At 53.5% G+C, this 22,360-nt stretch overlaps 2 protein-coding genes and 1 long non-coding RNA gene across 3 annotated transcripts; 2 read left to right on the forward strand and 1 right to left on the reverse strand.

Annotated features, from left to right (window-relative positions):
• Positions 1 to 132: 132 nt before the first annotated feature.
• ATP13A1 (ATPase 13A1) lies at positions 133 to 19,218 on the reverse strand. Its single transcript, XM_039712392.1, has 26 exons — positions 18,850 to 19,218; positions 18,237 to 18,326; positions 17,793 to 17,983; positions 17,299 to 17,371; positions 16,188 to 16,343; positions 15,566 to 15,635; positions 14,892 to 14,998; positions 12,582 to 12,711; positions 11,857 to 11,912; positions 11,474 to 11,600; positions 10,250 to 10,387; positions 8,948 to 9,068; positions 8,032 to 8,189; positions 7,415 to 7,587; positions 6,879 to 6,989; positions 6,401 to 6,526; positions 5,671 to 5,779; positions 4,890 to 5,089; positions 4,504 to 4,600; positions 4,001 to 4,173; positions 3,274 to 3,388; positions 2,797 to 2,993; positions 1,919 to 2,061; positions 1,366 to 1,477; positions 870 to 1,013; positions 133 to 454 (listed from the first exon to the last, which is right to left on the reverse strand). Exons 1-26 carry the CDS (start codon positions 19,129 to 19,131, stop codon positions 344 to 346), a joined length of 3,510 nt encoding a protein of 1,169 aa, XP_039568326.1. The 5' UTR covers positions 19,132 to 19,218; the 3' UTR covers positions 133 to 343.
• A 6-nt stretch (positions 19,219 to 19,224) lies between these two features.
• CHCHD5 (coiled-coil-helix-coiled-coil-helix domain containing 5) lies at positions 19,225 to 21,353 on the forward strand. Its single transcript, XM_039712391.1, has 4 exons — positions 19,225 to 19,318; positions 19,539 to 19,676; positions 20,398 to 20,603; positions 21,239 to 21,353. Coding segments are annotated over exons 1-4 (363 nt in total). The 5' UTR covers positions 19,225 to 19,316; the 3' UTR covers positions 21,256 to 21,353.
• A 303-nt stretch (positions 21,354 to 21,656) lies between these two features.
• On the forward strand, positions 21,657 to 22,018 carry LOC120503674. The gene is made up of 2 exons (XR_005627812.1): positions 21,657 to 21,691; positions 21,794 to 22,018. It is a non-coding gene; the product is annotated as an uncharacterized LOC120503674 (long non-coding RNA).
• Positions 22,019 to 22,360: the final 342 nt, after the last annotated feature.

The following is a 22,360-nucleotide window of genomic DNA, read 5'->3' on the forward strand; positions in this document are numbered from 1 at the left end:
GGAATTTTGCATCCACAGCCCCTCCCCCAGCCCCTAAATCCATTATATTTTTACTTCCCACCGTTCCCTTATTTTTTTTCCCCACCAAAAACAATTCCAAACTCTTTCCAAAGGAAAAAAAAGAAGCCTTGATCAGGATTTCTTTTTTTTTTCCCCCACTGCCAAATTCCAAAAAAATTCTCGGGAAATTTCGGAAAATCCTGGGAAACGCCAAGAAACTCTGGGGAATTCTGGGAACTCTTGGAAGCTGCCAAGGCATCCTGGGAAACGTTAAAAATTCGGGATCCGCCTTCTCCGAGGGCTCGGGAATTCCATGATTTCGGGGTTCGGGGGATTTGGGAGCTCAGGAAGGCACTCGGAGGCGGGAGCTGCCCAGGAGGAGCTGCAGGAGCCGATCCACGGAAAAGGCCAGCAGGAAATCGGCCGCCAGCACCGCCAGGATCAGCAGCCGGAACTGGAACCAGGGAATTCCAGAATGTTCCAAGTGGGAACGGGGCACGGATCCCACCCCAAATCCCCACATCCCCAAATCCCCGGGAATTCCAGAATGTTCCAAGTGGGAACAGGGCACGGATCCCACCCCAAATCCCTGGGAATTCCGGAATGTTCCAAGTGGGAATGAGGCACAGATCCCACCCCAAATCCCTGGGAATTCCGGAATGTTCCGTGGGAACAGGGCACGGATCCCACCCCACATCCCCAAATCCCTGGGAATTCCAGAATGTTCCTGGGAACGGGGCACAGATCCCACCCCAAATCCCTGGGAATTTGGGCCTTTCCCCCAGGGATTTGGGAATTTCCCCCCGGAATTCGGGAATCTCCCCCTGGAATTCGGGAATTTCCCCCCGGGATTTGGGAACTGCTCTCACCTCGGCCGGGATCTCGACGAGGCCGAAGCCCAGGTTGAGCTCGGGGCAGGCGCCGCTGAGCAGCCCCAGCACGGCCGAGGCCGAGAGCAGCAGCGCCCAGAGCAGCGCCCGGTTCTGGGCCAGGCTCTCCATGAAGGGCTGGCCCTGCCGGAGGCACGGTTACACTGGGACACACTGGTTTGTACTGGGATACACTGGTTTGTACTGGGAGGGCACTGGGAGCCGATCCCGAGGGTTTGGAATGGGGTTTGATGGCACTGGGGAATGGAAATTGGGAAAAATGGGGAGAAAAACGGGAAAAAGCAGGAGAAAGGTAGGAAAGGAAGGTTCTGGAACTCCCACTCTGAAGAAGCATGGGAAGGAAGGTTCTGGAATCCCACCCTGGGGAAGGAAGGTTCTGGAATCCCACCCAGGGGAAGGAAGGTTCTGGAATCCCACCCTGGGGAAGGAAGGTTCTGGAATCCCACCCAGGGGAAGGAAGGTTCTGGAAGCCCACCTTGTAGTTGATGGCGAAGGTGGCCGTCTGCATGGCCATGGCCAGCAGGTACACGGTGCTGTTCACCAGCGACGGCTCGAACTCCCGGCTCAGATCCACAAACTCCTCCTCCCTGCCCGGGAAAACTGGGATCAGCCCCGGGATCCAGCCGGGATCCACCCCGGGATCAGCCTCGGGATCCATCCAGGATCCACCCGGGATCAATTCCCCAAAAATTCCCCGTTGTTAGAGGGGTAGAATTGGCTCTAAAATGGGTTGGGAGTGGAAAAATGGGAATTTTTGGGTTTTTGATCCATGGGAATGGATAAAATCCTGGAGGATTTGTTTTTTTTTAATGGGAATGGATAAAATCCTGGGGGGTTTGGGTTTTTTGATCCATGGGAATCCCTCGGGATGGAATTCCCCCAGGAAATGGAAGGACGTGCTCACTGGAGTCCTTTTTACAGGATCAGGGAACGCTGGGACAGCAGGAACTGGGAGGAAAACCCTGGATTCTGTGGTTAAAGCCTGGATCCCAGAATTCCCTGGGAATTTTTTGGGATCAGGGCCTCACCTGGGCTCGCTGCGGGCCTGAGCTTCCTGGTACAGGAACACGAGGCTCAGGAAATGCACCAGGAACTGCAGCAGCACCGTCAGCACCGTGTACAGGTTGAAGATGTTGGGAAGAGGCCTCTCCTTGGAAAGAGTCTTCAGGGGCTGGAAAAAACGGGAATAAAAACCGGGAATGTGGGATGGCGGGGATTGGAGGCCAAATCCTGAAGTTTTCCAGGGAATGGTGTGGGAATTTTGAGTCCGAGGGGGTTTTTTTGGGTGTTTTATTCCCAGGGAAATTGGGATTTAGGGGTTTTTATTCCCAGCTGAGCCATCTTAAAATTCCAGATTTCCATGGGAAAGCCTCAATTTGGGCCTTTTTTGGGGCTCTTTCCCACTGCTCATCCCAAAAATTGAGATCCTGGGGGGAGAAATGGCTTTGGGAGGATCCCAAATCCCACAATCCCAAAGCTCCACCTTCATACCAATACTATTATTAATGCTAATACTACTAATACTAATAGTATTTCTTATAATAAATGGGATCTTGGGGAAAAAAAGCCCCTTTTTCCCTTATTTTACCAGATCCCACAAAATTCTTGGCTCCCACCATGGATTTGGACCCGGAGCTTTGGGAGCCATTCCAAACCCTCTTCCCACCTTCAGAAACCACCATTTTCCTGACCACAAATACAATTTTTTTGGGGGAGGAAAGCCCCTTTTTCCCTAATTTGGTATAAACCCCACGGAATTCCAAGCTCAGACGTGGAGATGAGGAGGAAGCTCCGGGATCCCCGTGTCAGACTTCGCGACCCCGAACGGGATTTTTTTTGGGGGGGGGGATTTTTTTGGGGACTTTTTTTGATTTCTCCCCTCTCCCACGGAATTCCCGGCTCCCACCTTGGAGCGGGAGATGAAGAGGAAGCAGCCGGCCAGGAGCAGCCCCTGCAGCGTGGCCTGCAGGTCGCTGAACTTGACGCCCTGCAGGAAGAGCACGCTCTGGCTGTAGGCCAGCACCAGCGCGTTCAGGGCCAGGATCTTGAACATCTGCAGCGTGGTCACCAGCGTGCAGCGGCCCTGCTTGATCACGTGGCAGACTGGGGGGAAAACAAACGGGAATTCCGGGAGTCAGGAACCCGGGAAAGGCCGGGGGGGCAAGGGGAGAGGGGGGGTGGGGAGGCCGTGAGGGGAAAAGGGGCAGGAATTGGGGATTTAGGGATGGGCTCAGGGTTGTTTAGGGTAAAACCAAGGATAATCCAGAGTCAAAGAGCTCCATGTTTTGGGAATTCTGAGCTGGGATGGGCTCAGGACTGTTCAGATCTGGGGTTTTCCCCCATTCCCGGGGTTTTTCCCCCTTTTCCCGGGCTGGGCACTCACTGCACTGGATGGAGGAGAGTTTGGAGGTGAAGGGGGCGGCGATGCTGGCGTCCCCCAGCTTCACCACGGGGGCCCTCTCCTCTTCCAGGTCCCTCAGCACCTGGCTCAGCCGCTCCTGCAGGATGGGGAATTCCCAAAAATCCCAAAATTACCCGGGACGGCCGGAAAACGCGCTCCGAATCCGTGAGAATCCCGAGGGAAAAGAGCGAGTTTGGCACCTGGGGTGATGGGGTTGGAGGCGCCTTCCCACCTCCAGAATTCCGGGATTTATTTCGTGTTTATCCCAGATCTCAGGTCCCTTCCAGACCCGAGAATTCCAGGGTTTATCCCCTGGTTTTATGTCACTTCCCACCTCCAGAATTCCGGGATTTATTTCGTGTTTATCCCAGATCTCAGGTCCCTTCCAGACCCGAGAATTCCAGGGTTTATCCCCTGGTTTTATGTCACTTCCCACCTCCAGAATTCCTGGATTTATTCCACATTATCCCTTTTCCCATCGGAATTCCCTCTCTTTTCCCCCATTTCCCACGGGATCCACGTGGAATTTTGGGAAGTTCCCTGCCCACAGATTAGGACAGGACTGGGATCAGATCCATCCCCACCCAAACCATCCCAGCATTCCCATTCCCTAAATCCCTCCGCTCCCAGGGCTAAAAATTCCCGGCTAAATCCCAATTCCCGACACAATGCCAGGGCTGAAAATCCCGGGATAAATGGGAATTCCCACCCTGTGGACAGCCAGCTGCTCCTCCCGCTGGGCCAGGAGCCGCTGCTTGGCTCCTCGGGATGAGGGTTTGACATTCCCAGCCGGAATTCCGGGCCTGCCGTCCCCGAAGCCGTCCCGGGGCCGCCGCTTCCGCTCGGGAACGCGCTCCGGAGCGTTGGCCAGCAGGGCCACGCCTGGGGAGGGGGAAAGTCAGGGAAAAATTGGGGGGAAAAGAGGGAAAATTCAGGGGGAAAATTTGGGGAATAAGAGGGGGGAAAATCAGGGGAAAAAAATTGGGATAGATTAGGGAAAATCAGGGAAAAAAATGGGGAAAAACCAGAGAAAAAAACAAGGGAAAAGCACAGAGAAAAACAAGGGAAAAACCCCCAGGAAAAAAGAGAATTCCCTCTTTATTTCCTTTCCTGGCCCCAAAAAACCAGCTCCAAAAGCTGGGAAATGGTGGGAGTGGCATCACCGGGGCTGGGATCTGGGGCAAATCTGGGGAATTTTGGGAAGGTGCTCACCCACGTCGGCGTGTTTGAGCGCTCCCACGTCGTTGGTGCCGTCCCCGCACATCAGGGTGCAGTAGCCAAGGCTCTTCAGCGCCGTGATCACGAATTCCTGCACGGAAAAACACCGGGAAAAGCTCCCAAAAATCCCGGAATTCCCAGCTCGGAGTGGGGTGGGAGGATGGGGATGGAGTGGGATTGGAGGGAAGGCTCCGAATTCTGGGAATTCAGGGCTGGAAGAGGCTCAGGATTCTTTAGGATCAGACCAGGGCCATGCCCCCATTCCCAAACCCACAAAATCCCAGAATTCAGGGCCGGAACTCTTTGGGATCACCCTAGGGCCATCCCCACGTTCCGGAGATCCCAAATCCCGGGAATTCCCGCTCCCAGCCCCCCCTCACCTTCTGCTTGGGCGCCACCCTGGCGAAGACGCGGACGTGGGGGATGAGGCGGAGCAGCCGATCCCGATCCCGCAGCCGGAGCTGCTCCAGCCCCTCCCCGGTCAGGCACAGCTCGAAGGGATCCGTCAGATCCCGCAGGGAATCCGGGAACGCCGGCAGAGCCACGGAGCCGTCCCGGGAGCGCCACTGCCAGGGCAGCCCTGGGGGAGTGGGAACGGATCCAGGGGGGATTCCGGGGGGGATTCCAAGCCTAACGCCCACCTCCGTGCCCAGCTCCACAGAGCCCTCAAATCCTGGAATCCCAGAACGCCCTGGCATTCCCACTCCCATTCCTGATCCCATTCCCACTCCCACTCCCATTCCCTTTCCTATTCCTGATCCCATTTCCATTCCAGCTCTCATTCCCACTCCCATTCCTGATCCCATTGCCTGTCTCATCCCAGCTCCCCAGACCCCTCAAATCCCAGAATCCCAGAACCCCTTGGCATTCCCACTCCCATTCCTGATCCCATTCCCATTCCAGACCCTACTCCCATTCCTGATCCCATTCCCATTCCAGATCCCACTCCCATTCCTGATCCCATTCCCGTTCCTGATCCAACTCCCATTCCTGATCCCAACTCCCATTCCTGATCCAACTCCCATTCCAGATCCCACTCCCATTCCAGACCCCATTCCCACTCCTGATCCCATTCCTAATCCCATCAGATTCTGGGATCCCAGAACCCCCTGGCCTTCCCGCCGTTCCCGTTCCCGCGATTCCCGCGGCGATTCCCGGTACCGGGGCGCTCCGGGGGCTGCAGGATCAGGATCCTCTCCTTCTGCAGGAAGTGCAGCTCCCGTGCCACGTGGCAGGCGGTCAGCGGGCTGTCCCCCGTGATCATCACCACCTGCAATTCCCGCAGGATCGGGAATTCCCGGGAAAATTCCAGACAGGCTTCAGGGCTGGGACCCCCCTCCGGAGGGGCTCAGCCTGGAATGTTCCCAAATCCGGCAGTTTTCCCGCTTCCCATTTGGGATTTTCCCCATTTTCCTCTTGGAATTTTCCCATTTTCAATCTGGAATTTTCCCAGTTCTCGGCCTTGGATTTTACCCATTTCCCACTTGGAATTTTCCCAGTTTTTAGACTAGTATTTCCCAGTTTACAGGCTGGAATTTTCCCTGTTTTCCACTTGGAATTTTCAGGATCGGGAATTCCCGGGAAAATTCCAGACAGGCTTCAGGGCTGGGACCCCCCTCCGGAGGGGCTCAGCCTGGAATGTTCCCAAATCTGGCAGTTTCCTGCTTCCCATTTGGGATTTTCCCCATTTTCCTCTTGGAATTTTCCCAGTTTTTAGACTAATATTTCCCAGTGTACAGGCTGGAATTTTCCCTGTTTTCCACTTGGAATTTTCCCGCTTTTCACCCTGGAAATTCTCAGCTTTCCCCTCCCTCCCACCCCGCTGGCAATTCCCCCATTCTCACCCCTTTCCCACCCTCCCCAAAACCCGGGAATCCCCGGGATTCCTCACGTGGTGGGAAGCGCTCTGGATCTCCCGGATCACGGCCTTTGAGTCGGCTTTGAGGGGGGAGGAGACCAGGATGAATCCCACAAACCTCAGGTCACATTCCAGGGATTCCCTCTTCATCTCCCGCACCTTTTCCATGGCAAAAAATCCCGAATTCAGCATTCCCAAATCCCTTCAAAAGCCAAATCCCTCCTCCCACCGGTGATTCCTGGGATTTGGAGCATCCCTGGAATGAGCTTAGTGCTCCTAAAAGCTTGGGGTGATCCCAAATTCCCAAAAGAAAAAGGTTTTCCTTGGAAAAATTCCTTTGGGATGTTCTGAGGGGTCTGAGGAGGGTCTCTGGAACAGCTGGAAACAGAATTTCCTGGAAAAAACTCCCCAAAAGCCTCAAATTCCACCCCAAAAACCACCCCTCCTTTTCCCAGCCCCTCTCCCAGCGCTTTCCAGGGCTGGAATTCCGGGGTTTTTCCCATTTTCTCACCTGCTGGTGGCTCAGGGCTCCCAGCTCCTTGTAGCCCAGGGCCAGGACCCGCGCGCCCTCGTGGGAGAATTCCCGATGGATCTCGTGGTAGTTGCTGGGACACTGGGACAGCTGGGGAAAAAACCCAGAAAACGTTCCGTGAGTGAGGAATCTGAGGGAATTCCGGAGGGTGTTGGTGGGATATTGGGAAAAATGAGGAAATTTGAAGGGAAAGGGAGGCAGGGATTTGGGAGAATCCGTGTGGAATTTGAGACAATTCAGAATAATTCCATTGGAATTTACAGCCCCCCACCCCCTTCCATCTCCCCGACCTCCCAACATTCCCAGATTCCCGCTTTTCCCTGGAATCCTCCCCCCCCATAGGGCCTGGGTAGCCATTTTGTGCTCCCAGCATTCCCAAATCCCTGTTTTTCCCTGGAACTTCCCCCTCCTGCGGGCTCTGGGCCCGTTTTCCCCTCAGCGCGGGGCGGCCATTTTGGTCTCCCGGCATTCCCAGCTTCCCGTTTTTCCTGTTTTCCCCCCATTTTTCCCCTCACCATGGCGTGCAGGGTCTCGGGAGCGCCCTTGACGGCCGCCAGGTATCGGATTTCTCCGGAGGCGTTTTCCAGGGAAGCCAGCACCGCCATCCTCTTCAGGGCACTGGAGAAATGAAAGCGCTGGTGAATTCTCATTCCCGGAGTTTTTAGACTCCTCGGGAAAACTTTCTCATCTGGAAACAAAGGAAATCAGGAAATCCTGAAAGGGGGTGCTGGGAGGGAAAAGGGGGAATTGGGAATGGGGGGGAAAAGAGGGAATTTGGGGTGGTTGGAGGGGGATCCGGGTGGAATTCTGAGGAATTCGGTGGGAACTGGGGACAGTTCCAGGGGATTGAGGGAATTTGACGGAATTCTGGGTAATTTAGGTGGAATTCAGGGGGATTTTGGTGAGGATTTTGTGGTTTTTTCGTGGTGATTTTGAGAGATTTTTGTGGGAATTTTGTAGGATTTTTTGCAGGATTCCGTGGAGTTTTTTGGGGGGATTTTGTCGAACTTTTAAAATTTTGTGAGATTATTTGGGGGGCAATTTTTTGCAGCAACCCGCGACCGTTTTCCCCTGAGCTTTTCCCGCCCGAAAGGCCTCAGAATTCCGGGGAGAACAGGGATTTGGGATTTACCTCTGGTCAGGGTCCAGTCCACGGCTGTCAGCATGGCTTTTTCCAGAGGGTCGCCCACGATGCTCCCGTCCTCCAGCTGCACCAGGGAGTGGCAGCAGGCGATGGCACGGTGAGTTTCCAGAGGGATTTCCGACACCGGCAGCACCTCCTTGCCTCCCCTGAGGGAAAAGTTGGGATTTTGGGATCGTCCCCAAGGGTTTTTGTTGAGGGGATTGGTGGGGAATTGAAGAAGGAGGAAAAGAAAGGGAAAAAGTGGGTGAAACACTTAAAATACTGCAAAAAACTCCACAAAGTATGCAGTGAAATCCCATAAAAATCCCACAGAAAAGCATCACAAAATAGCCCACAAAAAGCAAAAAAAAAATTCCTCCTGGAAATACACACAGAATTCCACAAGATCTCGCTGCAAAATCCTACAAAAAATCCCCACAAAATCCCCTAAAATCTTCGCACAAAATCCTCACAAAATAGTCCAAAAAAGGTGACAAAAAAAATCACTCAAAACCCTCACACAATCCTCACAAAGTTCCCACAAAAAATGCCACTGAAAGTCCTCGTGAAATCCCAAAAAATCTTTACCAAAAATCCCACAAGAAAATCCCAGGATTTTTTTGGATTCTGTGGAACTTTTTGCGAGGCTTTTGCGGGAATGTTGTGGGGTTTTCTTGGGATATTTTGTTGGGATTTTGTGGGACTTTTGGGAGGATTTTGTGGGATACTTTGGGAAGATCTTTTAGACTGATTTTGGCGGAATTCCTTTTTTTTATTTCTCGCCAGGAATTCTGTCAGGAATTCGTGAAGACCTCGTGGGATTTTTGAGGGGATTTTTTTGGAAATTTTGTCTTTCCAGACCATTCCCTGCCCCTCCCTTGCCCTCCCCAAGATTCCCAGCGGGAATTTTGGGAGCAGGACCCACCTGAGCCCGGCCACCCCTCGCACCACGAGGTGGTCGCTGGTCAAGGTCCCGGTTTTGTCGAAGCAGCAAACCTGAACCTTCCCTGCAAACGGGATCCGGAACGGCTCCGTGCAGTACACGTCTGGGAGAGGGGGAAAAACGGGAATGCTGAGGGGAAATCGGGGATTCTGGGGGGAAAATTGGGAATTCTGAGGGGAAATTGGGGATTCTGAGGGGAAATTGGGGATTCTGAGGGGAAAACTGGGGATTCCAAGGGAAAAATTGGGAATTCTGAAAGAAAATTGAGGATTCTGAGGGAAAATTGGGGATTCTGAGGGGAAAATCAGAGATTCTGAGAGAAAATCAGGGATTTTGGGAGGAAATCAAGGATTCTGAGGGGAAATTGGGGATTCTGAGGGGAAAATGAAAAAAAAAATCCTCAAAAATCCCCACAGCGCTCCACTCCCTCCACCGCTCACACCAACCCAACTCCATCCCTGCTCCCTTCCCAGTTCCCAGGACCATTCCCAGCATTCCCAACACTCCCAAAGTTCCCCGGGAACGCTCACAGAGCTTGGCCAGGGCGATCAGGGAGGTGTTGACGGCCAGGGAGAGCTCGATGGGCAGCTCGGGGGGCACCACGGACGTCAGGATCAGGGCACACTCCAGGAACAGCCGGTACTGGTTCCGCCGGGGGTCCTTGGTGCCTTGGGAATCACGGGAAAACGGGATCACAATGGGGAAAACGGAATCACAATGGGGAAAACGGGATCAAAATGGGAGAAAATGCAATCACAATGGGATTAGGGGAAAACCAGGATAAAAACGGGGTCAGGATCAGGGAACATCCCTCGGGGATCCACCCCCAAACTGCAGAATTCCCGGAATTCCCACCCTGGATCCAGACGTAGGCAGCGGCGGCGATGGCGAAGACGAGGAGATTCTGAGGGGAAAACTGGGGATTCCAAGGGAAAAATTGGGAATTCTGAAAGAAAATCGAGGATTCCGAGGGGAAATTGGGGATTCTGAGGGGAAAATTGGGGATCTGGGAGAAAATCAGGGATTCTGGGAGGAAAATCGGGGATTCTGGGAGGAAATTGGAGATTCTGGGGGAAAATCAGGAATTCTAAAAGGAAATCAAGGATTCTGAGGGGAAATTGGGGATTCTGAGGGGAAAATGAAAAAAAAAATCCTCAAAAATCCCCACAGCACTCCACTCCCTCCACCGCTCACACCAACCCAACTCCATCCCTGCTCCCTTCCCAGTTCCCAGGACCATTCCCAGCATTCCCAACACTCCCAAAGTTCCCCGGGAACGCTCACAGAGCTTGGCCAGGGCGATCAGGGAGGTGTTGACGGCCAGGGAGAGCTCGATGGGCAGCTCGGGGGGCACCACGGACGTCAGGATCAGGGCACACTCCAGGAACAGCCGGTACTGGTTCCGCCGGGGGTCCTTGGTGCCTTGGGAATCACGGGAAAACGGGATCACAATGGGGAAAACGGGATCACAGTGGGAGAAAACGGGATCAAAATGGGATCACAATGGGGAAAACGGGATCACAATGGGAAAAAATGCAATCACAATGGGATTAAGGGAAAAACAGGATAAAAACGGGGTCAGGATCAGGGAACATCCCTCGGGGATCCACCCCCAAACTGCAGAATTCCCGGAATTCCCACCCTGGATCCAGACGTAGGCAGCGGCGGCGATGGCGAAGACGAGGAGGAAGAGGATGAAGATGAAGGTCTCCAGGTTATTGGCCGTGACCCTCTTCACCCCAAACAGGATTGTCCGGAGCAGCTTTCCCTGGAAAACCAGCTTTGGTCAGGAATCCCACGGAAATGCCTTCAAAATTCCTTAAATGTTCCTTAAAAATGCCAAGGGACTCCTTCCAAAGGAGCATGGAATGGGAACTCCAACTCTGGGAAAAGCTGGAATTCCTCTGGAGCTTGGGAATTCTTCCCATTCCCGACCTTCTCTTTTTTCCCAATCCTTAATTCCTCTCTCTTCCTGAGCCCCATTCCCTGGAATTCCCGGGAATTCCCAGCTCACCTGGGATGTGTTGAAGCCGGTGCGGAGGGCGTAGGCCAGGCACCCGTTATCCACAGCTGGGGAGGGAACAAATCTCAGGGAATTCCCAGGAAATCCCACGGAATCCCCCAGGACATCCACTCAGGAAATTCCCAAAGAAATCCCCCGGGAAATCCTGAGGGAATTCCCGGGAATTTCAGGCTGGGAATTCCCAGGAGTTTTGGGCAGGAATCTGGGAATTGCCCACTGAGGAGGATGGTCCCTGTGGGGCATTTCCAGGGTGGGAATTGCGGTGCCTTGGGAATCACGGGAAAACGGGATCACAATGGGGAAAACGGGATCACAGTGGGAGAAAACGGGATCAAAATGGGATCACAATGGGGAAAACGGGATCACAATGGGAAAAAATGCAATCACAATGGGATTAAGGGAAAAACAGGATAAAAACGGGGTCAGGATCAGGGAACATCCCTCGGGGATCCACCCCCAAACTGCAGAATTCCCGGAATTCCCACCCTGGATCCAGACGTAGGCAGCGGCGGCGATGGCGAAGACGAGGAGGAAGAGGATGAAGATGAAGGTCTCCAGGTTATTGGCCGTGACCCTCTTCACCCCAAACAGGATTGTCCGGAGCAGCTTTCCCTGGAAAACCAGCTTTGGTCAGGAATCCCACGGAAATGCCTTCAAAATTCCTTAAATGTTCCTTAAAAATGCCAAGGGACTCCTTCCAAAGGAGCATGGAATGGGAACTCCAACTCTGGGAAAAGCTGGAATTCCTCTGGAGCTTGGGAATTCTTCCCATTCCCGACCTTCTCTTTTTTCCCAATCCTTAATTCCTCTCTCTTCCCGAGCCCCACTCCCTGGAATTCCCGGGAATTCCCAAGAATTCCCAGCTCACCTGGGATGTGTTGAAGCCGGTGCGGAGGGCGTAGGCCAGGCACCCGTTATCCACAGCTGGGGAGAGAACAAATCTCAGGGAATTCCCGGGAAATCCCACGGAATCCCCCAGGACATCCACTCAGGAAATTCCCAAAGAAATCCCCCGGGAAATCCTGAGGGAATTCCCGGGAATTTCAGGCTGGGAATTCCCAGGAGTTTTGGGCAGGAATCTGGGAATTGCCCACTGAGGAGGATGGTCCCTGTGGGGCATTTCCAGGGTGGGAATTGCGGAGTGGGAATTCTGGAGTGGGAATTGCGGGGTGGGAATTCCAGGGTGGGAATTGCGGATTGGGAATTCCATGTGGGAATTCTGGATGTGAATTGTGGGTGGGAGTGCCAGGGTGTGAATTGTGGGTGGGAATTGTGGGGTGTGAATTCCAGGCGGGAATTGAGGGGTGTGAATCCCGGGGGGTGAATTCCGTGCGGGAATGGCGGGGTGTGAATTCCAGGCGGGAATTGTGGGCGGGAGCTGGGGCTCACGTTTGAGGCCGGCCGAGGCGCGCTGCGGCGGCAGGTGCTGGATGACGCGCGTGCCCCCGAACAGAACGTGCAGCCGCCCGTCCGAGCAGAGTGGGAATTGCGGGGTGGGAATTGCAGGGTGGGAATTGCAGATTGGGAGTTCCAGGGTGGGAGTGCCAGAATGGGAATTCCAGGCGGGAATTGTGGGCGGGAGTTGGGGCTCACGTTTGAGGCCGGCCGAGGCGCGCTGCGGCGGCAGGTGCTGGATGACGCGCGTGCCCCCGAACAGAACGTGCAGCCGCCCGTCCGAGCCCAGGTCCAGCACGCGCTCGGGGCTCAGCCCCTCCACCGGCTCCTGCGGGAACAGGGACCCGGAATGGGAACAGGGATATGGGAATGGGGCTGGCACACGGGAATGGGGCTGGGACACGGGAATGGGGCTGGGACACGGGAATGGGGCTGGGACACGGGGCAGGGACACGGGAATGGGGCTGGGACACGGGGAATTCTGGCTGGGAACAGGGCAGGGATCCAGGGAATTCCAGCTGAGAATGGGGCACGGATACAGAGAATGGGACAGGGATCCAGGGAATGGGACAGGGATCCAGGGAATTCCGGCTGGGAATGGGGCAGGAGGGACACGGGAATGGGGCTGGGACACGGGAATGGGGCTGGGACACGGGGCAGGGACACGGGAATGGGGCAGGGACACAGGAATGGGGATGGGGCAGGGACACGGGGCAGGGACACGGGAATGGGGCTGGGACACGGGGCAGGGACACGGGAATGGGGCTGGGACACGGGGCAGGGACACGGGAATGGGGCTGGGACACGGGGAATTCTGGCTGGGAACAGGGCAGGGATCCAGGGAATTCCAGCTGAGAATGGGGCACGGATACAGAGAATGGGACAGGGATCCAGGGAATGGGACAGGGATCCAGGGAATTCCGGCTGGGAATGGGGCAGGACACAGGGAATTCTGGATGGGAATCAGGCACAGATCCAGGGAATTCCAGCCGGGAAGAGGACACGGATCCAGGGAATTCCGGCCGGGAACACGCCCCAATTCCCGCTTTTCCCCCACTTTACCCCCGCTTTTCCCCATTTTCCCAACCTTCATCTGCGGCACGGACTCTCCTGTCAGCATGGCCTCGTCCACCACGCAGCGGCCCCGCAGCAGGAGGAGGTCACAGGGCACCAAATTCTCCTGGGGGGAGCGGCCTGAGGGCAGAAATCCCCAAAATTCCCAGAATTCCCAAGCCAAACTCACCAATTTTCCCATTTTTCCCACTCCGAAACCCAGGATTTTCCCACTTTCCCACCCAGCCCCGGATCTGTAGGAAAAGGGTTTGGAGAAGGGAAAATTTGGGGAAAAAAAAAGCCCCTGGAATTCCGGGAATTCAGGGAGTTGAAATATTTGATGGGAGGATGATGGAAAAGCAGGAAATTCCAGGAAAAAAGGGGAAAATCCCAGAACTAAAACCTCAGTTACCCCAGTCCAACCCAGAATTCCTGCAAATCCCAGGAAAATTCCACAGAGATTTCCCTGACAATGAGAATCAAAATCCTCAAAGTTCCAGTTTGTTCCAGCAAAAATAAGGGAAGAAATTCCAATTTTCAAGGGACTCTTCCATGAAAATCCCCATTTTAGGGGTGTTTCCCATAAAAAATCCCTTTTCCCAGAATGCTTTCTGTGGAACGTTCCATTTTAAAGAAGTTTCCTGTGGCAATTCCCATTGGGAATTCCCATTTTTGGGGTGTTTTTCCACAGGAATTCCCATTTTTTACCAATGGAGACGATGTCCCCTGCAATGATCTCGTCGCTGGAAATCGGGCGCCACTTCCGGTTCCTGTAGACCTGGAATTCCCAAAAAACCCGAATTTTTGGGGTGGAATTGATGGGAAATCCACAGGAAAAGGGACACAAAGTGGGGGAAAAAAATCCCCAAAATATCCTAAGACCACCCCCCTCCAAAAATTCGCATTTTTGGGGCAACATCAGCAGGAAAACAACAGGAAAATGCATCAAAAAACTTAAAAAAAAATCTCAATTCTGGGACAAAATCTGTGGAAAAATGGGAAAATAATTGTGTTAAATGCCCCTAAAAGTCCCCAAAAACACATAAATGCACAAAAATCCTATTTCCTGGGATAGAATACACGCAAAAACCATGGGAAGCAGGAAACAGGGAATTCTGGATGGGAATCAGACACAGATCCAGGGAATTCTGGATGGGGACAGGGCAGGGATCCAGGGAATTCCAGCTGAGAATGGGGCACGGATACAGAGAATGGGACAGGGATCCAGGGAATGGGACAGGGATCCAGGGAATTCCGGCTGGGAATGGGGCAGGACACAGGGAATTCTGGATGGGAATCAGGCACAGATCCAGGGAATTCTGGATGGGGACAGGACAGGGATCCAGGGAATTCTGGACGGGAGCAGGGACACGGATCCAGGGAATTCCGGCCAGGAACACGCCCCAATTCCCGCTTTTCCCCCACTTTACCCCCGCTTTTCCCCATTTTCCCAACCTTCATCTGCGGCACGGACTCTCCTGTCAGCATGGCCTCGTCCACCACGCAGCGGCCCCGCAGCAGGAGGAGGTCACAGGGCACCAAATTCTCCTGGGGGGAGCGGCCTGAGGGCAGAAATCCCCAAAATTCCCAGAATTCCCAAGCCAAACTCACCAATTTTCCCATTTTTCCCACTCCGAAACCCAGGATTTTCCCACTTTCCCACCCAGCCCCGGATCTGTAGGAAAAGGGTTTGGAGAAGGGAAAATTTGGGGAAAAAAAAAGCCCCTGGAATTCCGGGAATTCAGGGAGTTGAAATATTTGATGGGAGGATGATGGAAAAGCAAGAAATTCCAGGAAAAAAGGGGAAAATCCCAGAACTAAAACCTCATTTACCCCAGTCCAACCCGGAATTCCTGCAAATCCCAGGAAAATTCCACAGAGATTTCCCTGACAATGAGAATCAAAATCCTCAAAGTTCCAGTTTGTTCCAGCAAAAATAAGGGAAGAAATTCCAATTTTCAAGGGACTCTTCCATGAAAATCCCCATTTTAGGGGTGTTTCCCATAAAAAATCCCTTTTCCCAGAATGCTTTCTGTGGAACGTTCCATTTTAAAGAAGTTTCCCGTGGCAATTCCCATTGGGAATTCCCATTTTTGGGGTGTTTTTCCACAGGAATTCCCATTTTTTACCAATGGAGACGATGTCCCCTGCAATGATCTCGTCGCTGGAAATCGGGCGCCACTTCCGGTTCCTGTAGACCTGGAATTCCCAAAAAACCCGAATTTTTGGGGTGGAATTGATGGGAAATCCACAGGAAAAGGGACACAAAGTGGGGGAAAAAAATCCCCAAAATATCCTAAGACCACCCCCCTCCAAAAATTCGCATTTTTGGGGCAACATCAGCAGGAAAACAACAGGAAAATGCATCAAAAAACTTAAAAAAAAATCTCAATTCTGGGACAAAATCTGTGGAAAAATGGGAAAATAATTGTGTTAAATGCCCCTAAAAGTCCCCAAAAACACATAAATGCACAAAAATCCTATTTCCTGGGATAGAATACACGCAAAAACCATGGGAAACAGGAAAATAAGTGGGCTAAACACCCCTAAAACTCCCAAAAATCCCAGAAAAATCACAAAAATACTATTTTCTGGGATAGAATCCATGGCAAAAACCCAGGAAAAAGGAAAACAAAGAGGCCAAACCTCCTAAAAACCCCCATTTTGGGGCCGAGCTCGGCAGCAAAAGCCCCAAAAAGGCACAAGGAGCCCGGTGCTGATCCCGCAGCCCCCGGAATTCCGGGGTTTTACCTGGATCATGTAGGGCCTGTTGCCCATCCTGCGGATCTCCGAGAGGTTGCGCAGCTGCTGCTGCACCAGGGAGGCCTCGAAGGCCACGAGCATGGACAGGGTGAAGACGCTGTAGTACCAGAACTCGTCCAGGCACCAGAGCCCCACGCAGAACACCTGGGGAAACCCATGGGAACGTCGGGAATGGGGCAGGGAAAGGGGGGAAAGGGGAAACGCCAGGGGAAATGCTTGTGGGGGTGAGAGGGGCCCAGCCCAGCCCAGGATTCCTGCAATTCCAGCCCAGAATTCCAGCCCAAAATTCCTGCAATTCCAGACCAGAATTCCTGCCCAGAACTGCTGCAATTCCAAACCAGAATTCCTGGAATTCCCGGAGAAAAGGGAAAATCCTTGTGGGACTGAGACTGTTCTAGTCCAGACCAGAATTCCTGCAACTCCAGACCAGAATTCCTGCAATTCCTGTCCAGAATTCCTGCAATTCCAGACCAGAATTCCTGCCCAGAATTCCTGCAATTCCAGCCAAAAATTGCTGCAATTCCAGACCAGAATTCCTGCCCAGAATTCCTGCAATTCCAGACCAGAATTCCTGCAATGCCAGGGGAAAAGGGAAAATCCTTGTGCGACAGAGACTGGTCTAGTCCAGCCCAGAATTCCTGGAATTCCATCCCAGAATTGCTGGAATTGCTGCAATTCCAGCCCAGAATTCCTGAAATCCCAGGGGAAAATGGACCAAAATTATTCCTGAAATTTCAAGGAAAAAGTGACCAAAGTTGGCCCAATCCATCCCAGAATTCCCCTGGTTTTTAGAGGAACGGGAGTTTTCCCCAGGTTTATTTCAATTTTTAGCAGATTTGGGGATTTTCCCCAGGTTTTTCCCAAGTTTGGGGATTTTCTCCAGGTTTTCTCCCTGTTTTTTTCCCAAAATCGGGGGTTTTCCCTGGTTTTTATTCCAAATTTTTACCTGGAAAACGAAGAACGGAGCCGTGGCTCTTTCCTTGAACAGCTCCAGGAAGCTTTCCCCAGGTTTTTCCCAAATTTGGGGATTTTCTCCAGGCTTTTTCCCTGGTTTTTCCCCAAACTGGGTTTTTCCCTGGTTTTTATTCCAAGTTTTCACCTGGAAAACGAAGAACGGAGCCGTGGCTCTTTCCTTGAACAGCTCCAGGAATTCTGGCACCACCATTTCTGCCCTGGAAGGAGGAAAATCCTTGGAAAATCCCGGTTTTTCCACCCTAAACATCCCAAACCCTCCCCACTCCCAAAACAAAAAACTGGAATTTTGGGATTCATTCCTGGAAAACCCCTCAGCCCAAAATCCCAAATCTGGGAGGAAAATCCCAGATTCTCCAGGATATTTTGGAATATCTGGGGACATTTTCCTGGAATATTTTCCTGGAATATTTTCCTGGAATACTTTATGATATTTTGGCAAATTCACCTGGAATTTGGGAATATTTTCCCAGGATACTTTGGGATATTTCCCTGGGATATCTGAGTTACTTTAGGAATATTTTCCCAGTAGATTTGTGAATTTTTTTGGGATATTTAAAGATTTTTTTCCAGGATATTTTGGGCTCTTTTCCCAGGTTTTTCCCCCCAGGAAAAACTCACTTGTTATTCCCATATTTCCTCTCGGCCTCCCGGATTTCCTGCTCCTCCTGAAAGCCTCTGGAATTCTGGTAGAATCCCAAGGGATGCTCCACAGGGAATGCCACGGGCAGGAATTGTTTTTTCCCATGGATTTCATAGGAATATTTGATCTTCTGGAATTCGAAGCTCAGCGCTTCCTGCCCGTCCTCACCCTGGAAAAGGAAAGAAAACCAGGAAAAATTCCAAATTTCCCATTCCTGCAAAAATTTCCAGCCCAGACAGAGCAAAAATCCTGGAATTCCACAGGAGAAAAATCCCAACGTTTTCCCTGGAATTCCCAGATTCCTCCCATTTTCAGGGATAAATCCCATGGAACTCCCAGGTTTTCCCATTCCCTCACGGATTACCACGAATTCCTCGGATTTTCCAGGACAAATCCCGCCAGAATTCCCGGGTTTCCCTCACCTGCTCCCTGTGGATTGGCACCAGTTCCACGGAGCCGTTGTTGGGGGTTGGCACCACCTTGGCCAGGGTGGCTTTTTGGGGACAGGGCTCCTGGGGGGGAAACAGCAGGAAAATCCCTTCAAAACCCCTCAGAAATCCCATTTTTTGTCGCTTTGAAATCCCAATTTTATCCCATTTTTTGTCGCTTTGAAATCCCAATTTTATCGCTTTGAAATCCCAGCTTCATACCCCAACTATTCCAAGTCTTATCCCTTTAAAATCCCACTTTCAATCGCTTTAAAATCCCATTTTTAAACCTCCCTAAAACCCCATACTTATACTTCGATTAATAAGTATTTCACCCTTTTAAACTCCCAATTTCACACTCCCAACATCCCAAATTTTACACCTTTACCACCCCACACTCCCCACAGCCCCAGTATTTAACAATCCCAGTGGGATACTTTAATTTAGCCTAGCATTTATAAATCCGTATTTAATGTGTTAGTGCCCCAAAACCCCTTTAAACCCTGAACCCCCTGAGACCCCAAATCCCCCTCAGACCCCAAATCCCCCTCAGACCCCTCACCCCTCACCCCCCTCACCGCATCCCCCGGTGTCCCCCCGCGCTCACCCTGACGCAGCTGAGGGCGCACTCGGCGTGCACGGACCAGAGCCCGGCCAGCGCCGTGAGCAGCTGCAGCGCCGCGATGGCGCCGAGCGCCAGCAGCGCCGCCTCGGGCGGCCCCGCCGCCTCCCCCGCCGCCCACAGCCGCGGCCCCCACAGCCACAGCCAGGCCGGGTAGAGGCCGGCGGCGAAGGGCAGCACGGTGCCGCGGAGCAGCCGCGGCCGCCGCCGGTAAAGCGTCACCGACGAGACCAGCTCGTCCTCGGGGGCCGCCGCGGCCGCCGCCATCTTCCCTCCGCCCTCAGCGCGCCGCTTCCGCTTTCGCTTCCGCCTCTGCGCCTGCGCCGAGCCCGCGTTTCCCGCCTCGGGGCTGGGAGCATGCGCAGAGTGAAGGAGTGGCGGAAGTGAGAGCGGGGCGCGTGCGCAGAGGGAAGGAGTGGCGGAAGTGAAGCGGCGGCGGAGGAGAAGGCGCCATGTGAGTGAGGGGCGGCGGGGCCGGGCCGCGTCCCCTGGGCGTCCCCTGGTGTCCCTCGTGTCCCCTGGGTGTCCCTTCGTGTCTCTTCGTGTCCTTTCGTGTCCCTGGTGTTCCCTCGGTGTCCCCTCGGTGTCCCCCCGTTTCCAGCCCCGCTGTCGCGGTGATGTCGCTGTCGCTGTCCCGGGAGGTGACACTGTCGCTGTCGCTGTCGCTGTCGCAGGGAGGCGCTGGCCGTCACCGCCCAGCTCTGCGGGCCGGAGCTGGAGCGCTACGGGCGCTGCGTGGCCGCCAGCCCCGGGAGCTGGCACCGCGACTGTCACCAGCTGTCCCTGAGCGTCACCGAGTGCGCCTCCGGCCAGTGAGTGACACACCGGGGATACCGGGAGTGACACACCGGGGACACCGGGGAGTGACAGACCAGGGACACCGGGAGTGACACACCGGGGAGTGACACACCGGGGACACCGGGAGTGACAGACGGGGGACACCGGGGACACCGGGGAGTGACACACCGGGGACACCGGGGACACCGGGGAGTGACAGACCGGGGACACCGGGGACATCGGGGACGCTGCTCCCATCCCTGGGGCTGATCGCGGCGTGGCTCCTGTGCCCTCGATCCCAATCCCGGTGTTTTCCCAGCTTTCCTGATGTTTGCCCGTTTTTCCCCATTATTTTCCCGTTTTTCCCCTGATATTTTCCCATCATGTTTCCCCATTTCCCGCCAATATTTTCCCTGATTTTTTCCCATTTTTCCCTGATTTTCCCCCCGTTTTCCCCCTGATATTTTCCCCAATGTTTTCCCATTTTCCCTGATATTTTCCCCAATTTTCCCCCCCGATATTTCCCTGATTTTTTCCCATTTTTCCCCCGATATTTCCCTGATTTTTTCCCTGATTTTTTCCCATTTTTCCCCCGATATTTCCCTGATTTTTTCCCTTTTTCCCCTGATACTTTCCCCAATTTTTCCCCCAATATTCCCCCCATTTTCCCCCAATATTTCCCCCATTTTCCCCCACTTTTCCCCCTTTTCCCCCCGCTGTTTTCCCGCCCTTTTCCCCTTTCCCCCCCATTTCCAGCCCCCTGGTTCGCCGGATCCGCCGCGACTGCTCCGAGTCCTTCGGGGCCTTCGAGCGCTGCCTGCGGGAGCGGCCGCGGGGCACGGCGCAGTGCGGGCCCCAGGCCAGCCAGTTCCTGCTCTGCGCCCAGAATGTCACCCAGAATGTCACCCAGAGTGCCACCCCCAGTGCCAGCCCCGGGGATGCCACCAGGGGCACCTCCACAGGTGAATTTTGGGGTAAAAACGGGAATTAATCCCTCAAAAGTGGCCCCAGTGTCAGCCAGTTCCTGCTCTGTGCCCAGAATGTCACCCCCAGTGCCACACCTGGGGACACTGCCAGGGACACCCCCAGTGCCAGCCCCGGGGATGCCACCAGGGGCCCCTCCACAGGTGAATTTTGGGGTACAAACGGGAATTACTCCCTCAAAAGTGGCCCCAGTGTCAGCCAGTTCCTGCTCTGCGCCCAGAATGTCACCCCCAGTGCCACCCCCAGTGCCACCCCCAGTGCCACCCCCAGTGCCACCCCCAGTGCCACCCCCAGTGCCACCCCCAGTGCCACCCCCAGTGCCACCCCCAGTGCCACCCCCAGTGCCACCCCCGGTGAGGCTGGAGCCCCTGGAAGGGAATTTGGAGCTGGAATTTTGGGACAGAAATGGGACTTAAACCCCAAAAGTGGCCCTGGCCCTTCCTGCCTCAGGAAATTCCGAATTTCAGGAGGGAATTTTGGGATTCGAATTCCCTAAAATCCTAAATTTTTTTTTTTTTCCCCATGGAAAAAGCTGGAAAAAAAAGGAAATTCGGGGTGGAATTTTGGGATGAAAGTGTGAATTTTTTTTTCCCTTTTTTTTCTCCCTCCCCAGAGAATCCCTGGAATTAAAACCCCTCCGGGAATGCTGGGAAAGCCTCGGAACCTTCCGGAATCTCCTCCCAAATCCTGGGAACTGCCCCTCTGGAAAAGGAGCCCCAGGATGTTGAATTTTGGGGTAAAAACGGGAATTAATCCCTCAAAAGTGGCCCCAGTGTCAGCCAGTTCCTGCTCTGTGCCCAGAATGTCACCCAGAGTGCCACCCCCAGTGCCACACCTGGGGACACCCCCAGTGCCAGCCCCGGGGGCACCTCCACAGGTGAATTTTTGGGTAAAAATGGAAATTAAACCCCCAAATGTGACCCCAATGTCACCCAGTTCCTGCTGTGTGCCCAGAATGTCACCCAGAGTGCCACCCCCAGTGCCACCCCCAGTGCCAGCCCCAGTGCCAGCCCCGGGGACGACCCCAGGGACACCCCTGGGGATGCCACCAGGGGCACCTCCACAGGTGAATTTTGGGGTAAAAACGGTGGAAAAAAAAGGAAATTCGGGGTGGAATTTTGGGATGAAAGTGTGAATTTTTTTTTCCCTTTTTTTTCTCCCTCCCCAGAGAATCCCTGGAATTAAAACCCCTCCGGGAATGCTGGGAAAGCCTCGGAACCTTCCGGAATCTCCTCCCAAATCCTGGGAACTGCCCCTCTGGAAAAGGAGCCCCAGGATGTGGGACCTGATCTGCAATTCCCTGCGGATTCCCACGCTTTTATCCCAAAAATTGGAGGAAGAAATAAAAAATTCCAGCGGGGTCTCCCCAGGAATCTTCAGGATGGGACCAAAATTCTGCTTTTCCTTCTTTTCATTCCCAATTTTCTCCTTTCTTTCCCATCTTTTTTCCTTTCTTTCCCACCTTTTCCCTCTTTTCCAGTTTTTCCTTGGCTTCCTCTCAGATTTTGGGGTTTTTTTGGGAATCTCGTGGTCCCATGGAATTATTCAGGGTTGGAGTCAGTGTTTTCCATGAAAAAAAAAAATATCCTGGGAATTCCAGGAGCCTTCTCAACCCTTGGGAGCCCCAAAATTCCTGGGAATTCCAATCCCACCCCAAAATCCCCAAATTCCCAAAACTTTTAAAACTTTTCTCTCTTTTTAAATTTTTTTTCTGGGATTTATTTCCCACCGGACA

Source organism: Passer montanus, unplaced genomic scaffold (genome assembly GCF_014805655.1).
Source record: "Passer montanus isolate IOZ18808 unplaced genomic scaffold, ASM1480565v1 scaffold267, whole genome shotgun sequence".
NCBI classification, from domain to species: Eukaryota; Metazoa; Chordata; class Aves; order Passeriformes; family Passeridae; genus Passer; species Passer montanus.

What these genes read in the sequence shown, in the direction of transcription:
- CHCHD5 (XM_039712391.1), top strand. An exon ending in ACCGAGTGCGCCTCCGGCCA is followed by an intron (nt 19,677 to 20,397) that starts GTGAGTGACACA and finishes CCCCATTTCCAG; the next exon opens with CCCCCTGGTTCGCCGGATCC.
- ATP13A1 (XM_039712392.1), bottom strand. Translation starts at nt 19,131, where the DNA reads ATGGCGGCGGCCGCGGCGGCCCCCGAGGACGAGCTGGTCTCGTCGGTG. An exon ending in AGGGGACATCGTCTCCATTG is followed by an intron (nt 14,999 to 15,565) that starts GTAAAAAATGGG and finishes TTCTGCCCTCAG; the next exon opens with GCCGCTCCCCCCAGGAGAAT. An exon ending in CCTTCGCCATCAACTACAAG is followed by an intron (nt 1,014 to 1,365) that starts GTGGGCTTCCAG and finishes TGCCTCCGGCAG; the next exon opens with GGCCAGCCCTTCATGGAGAG.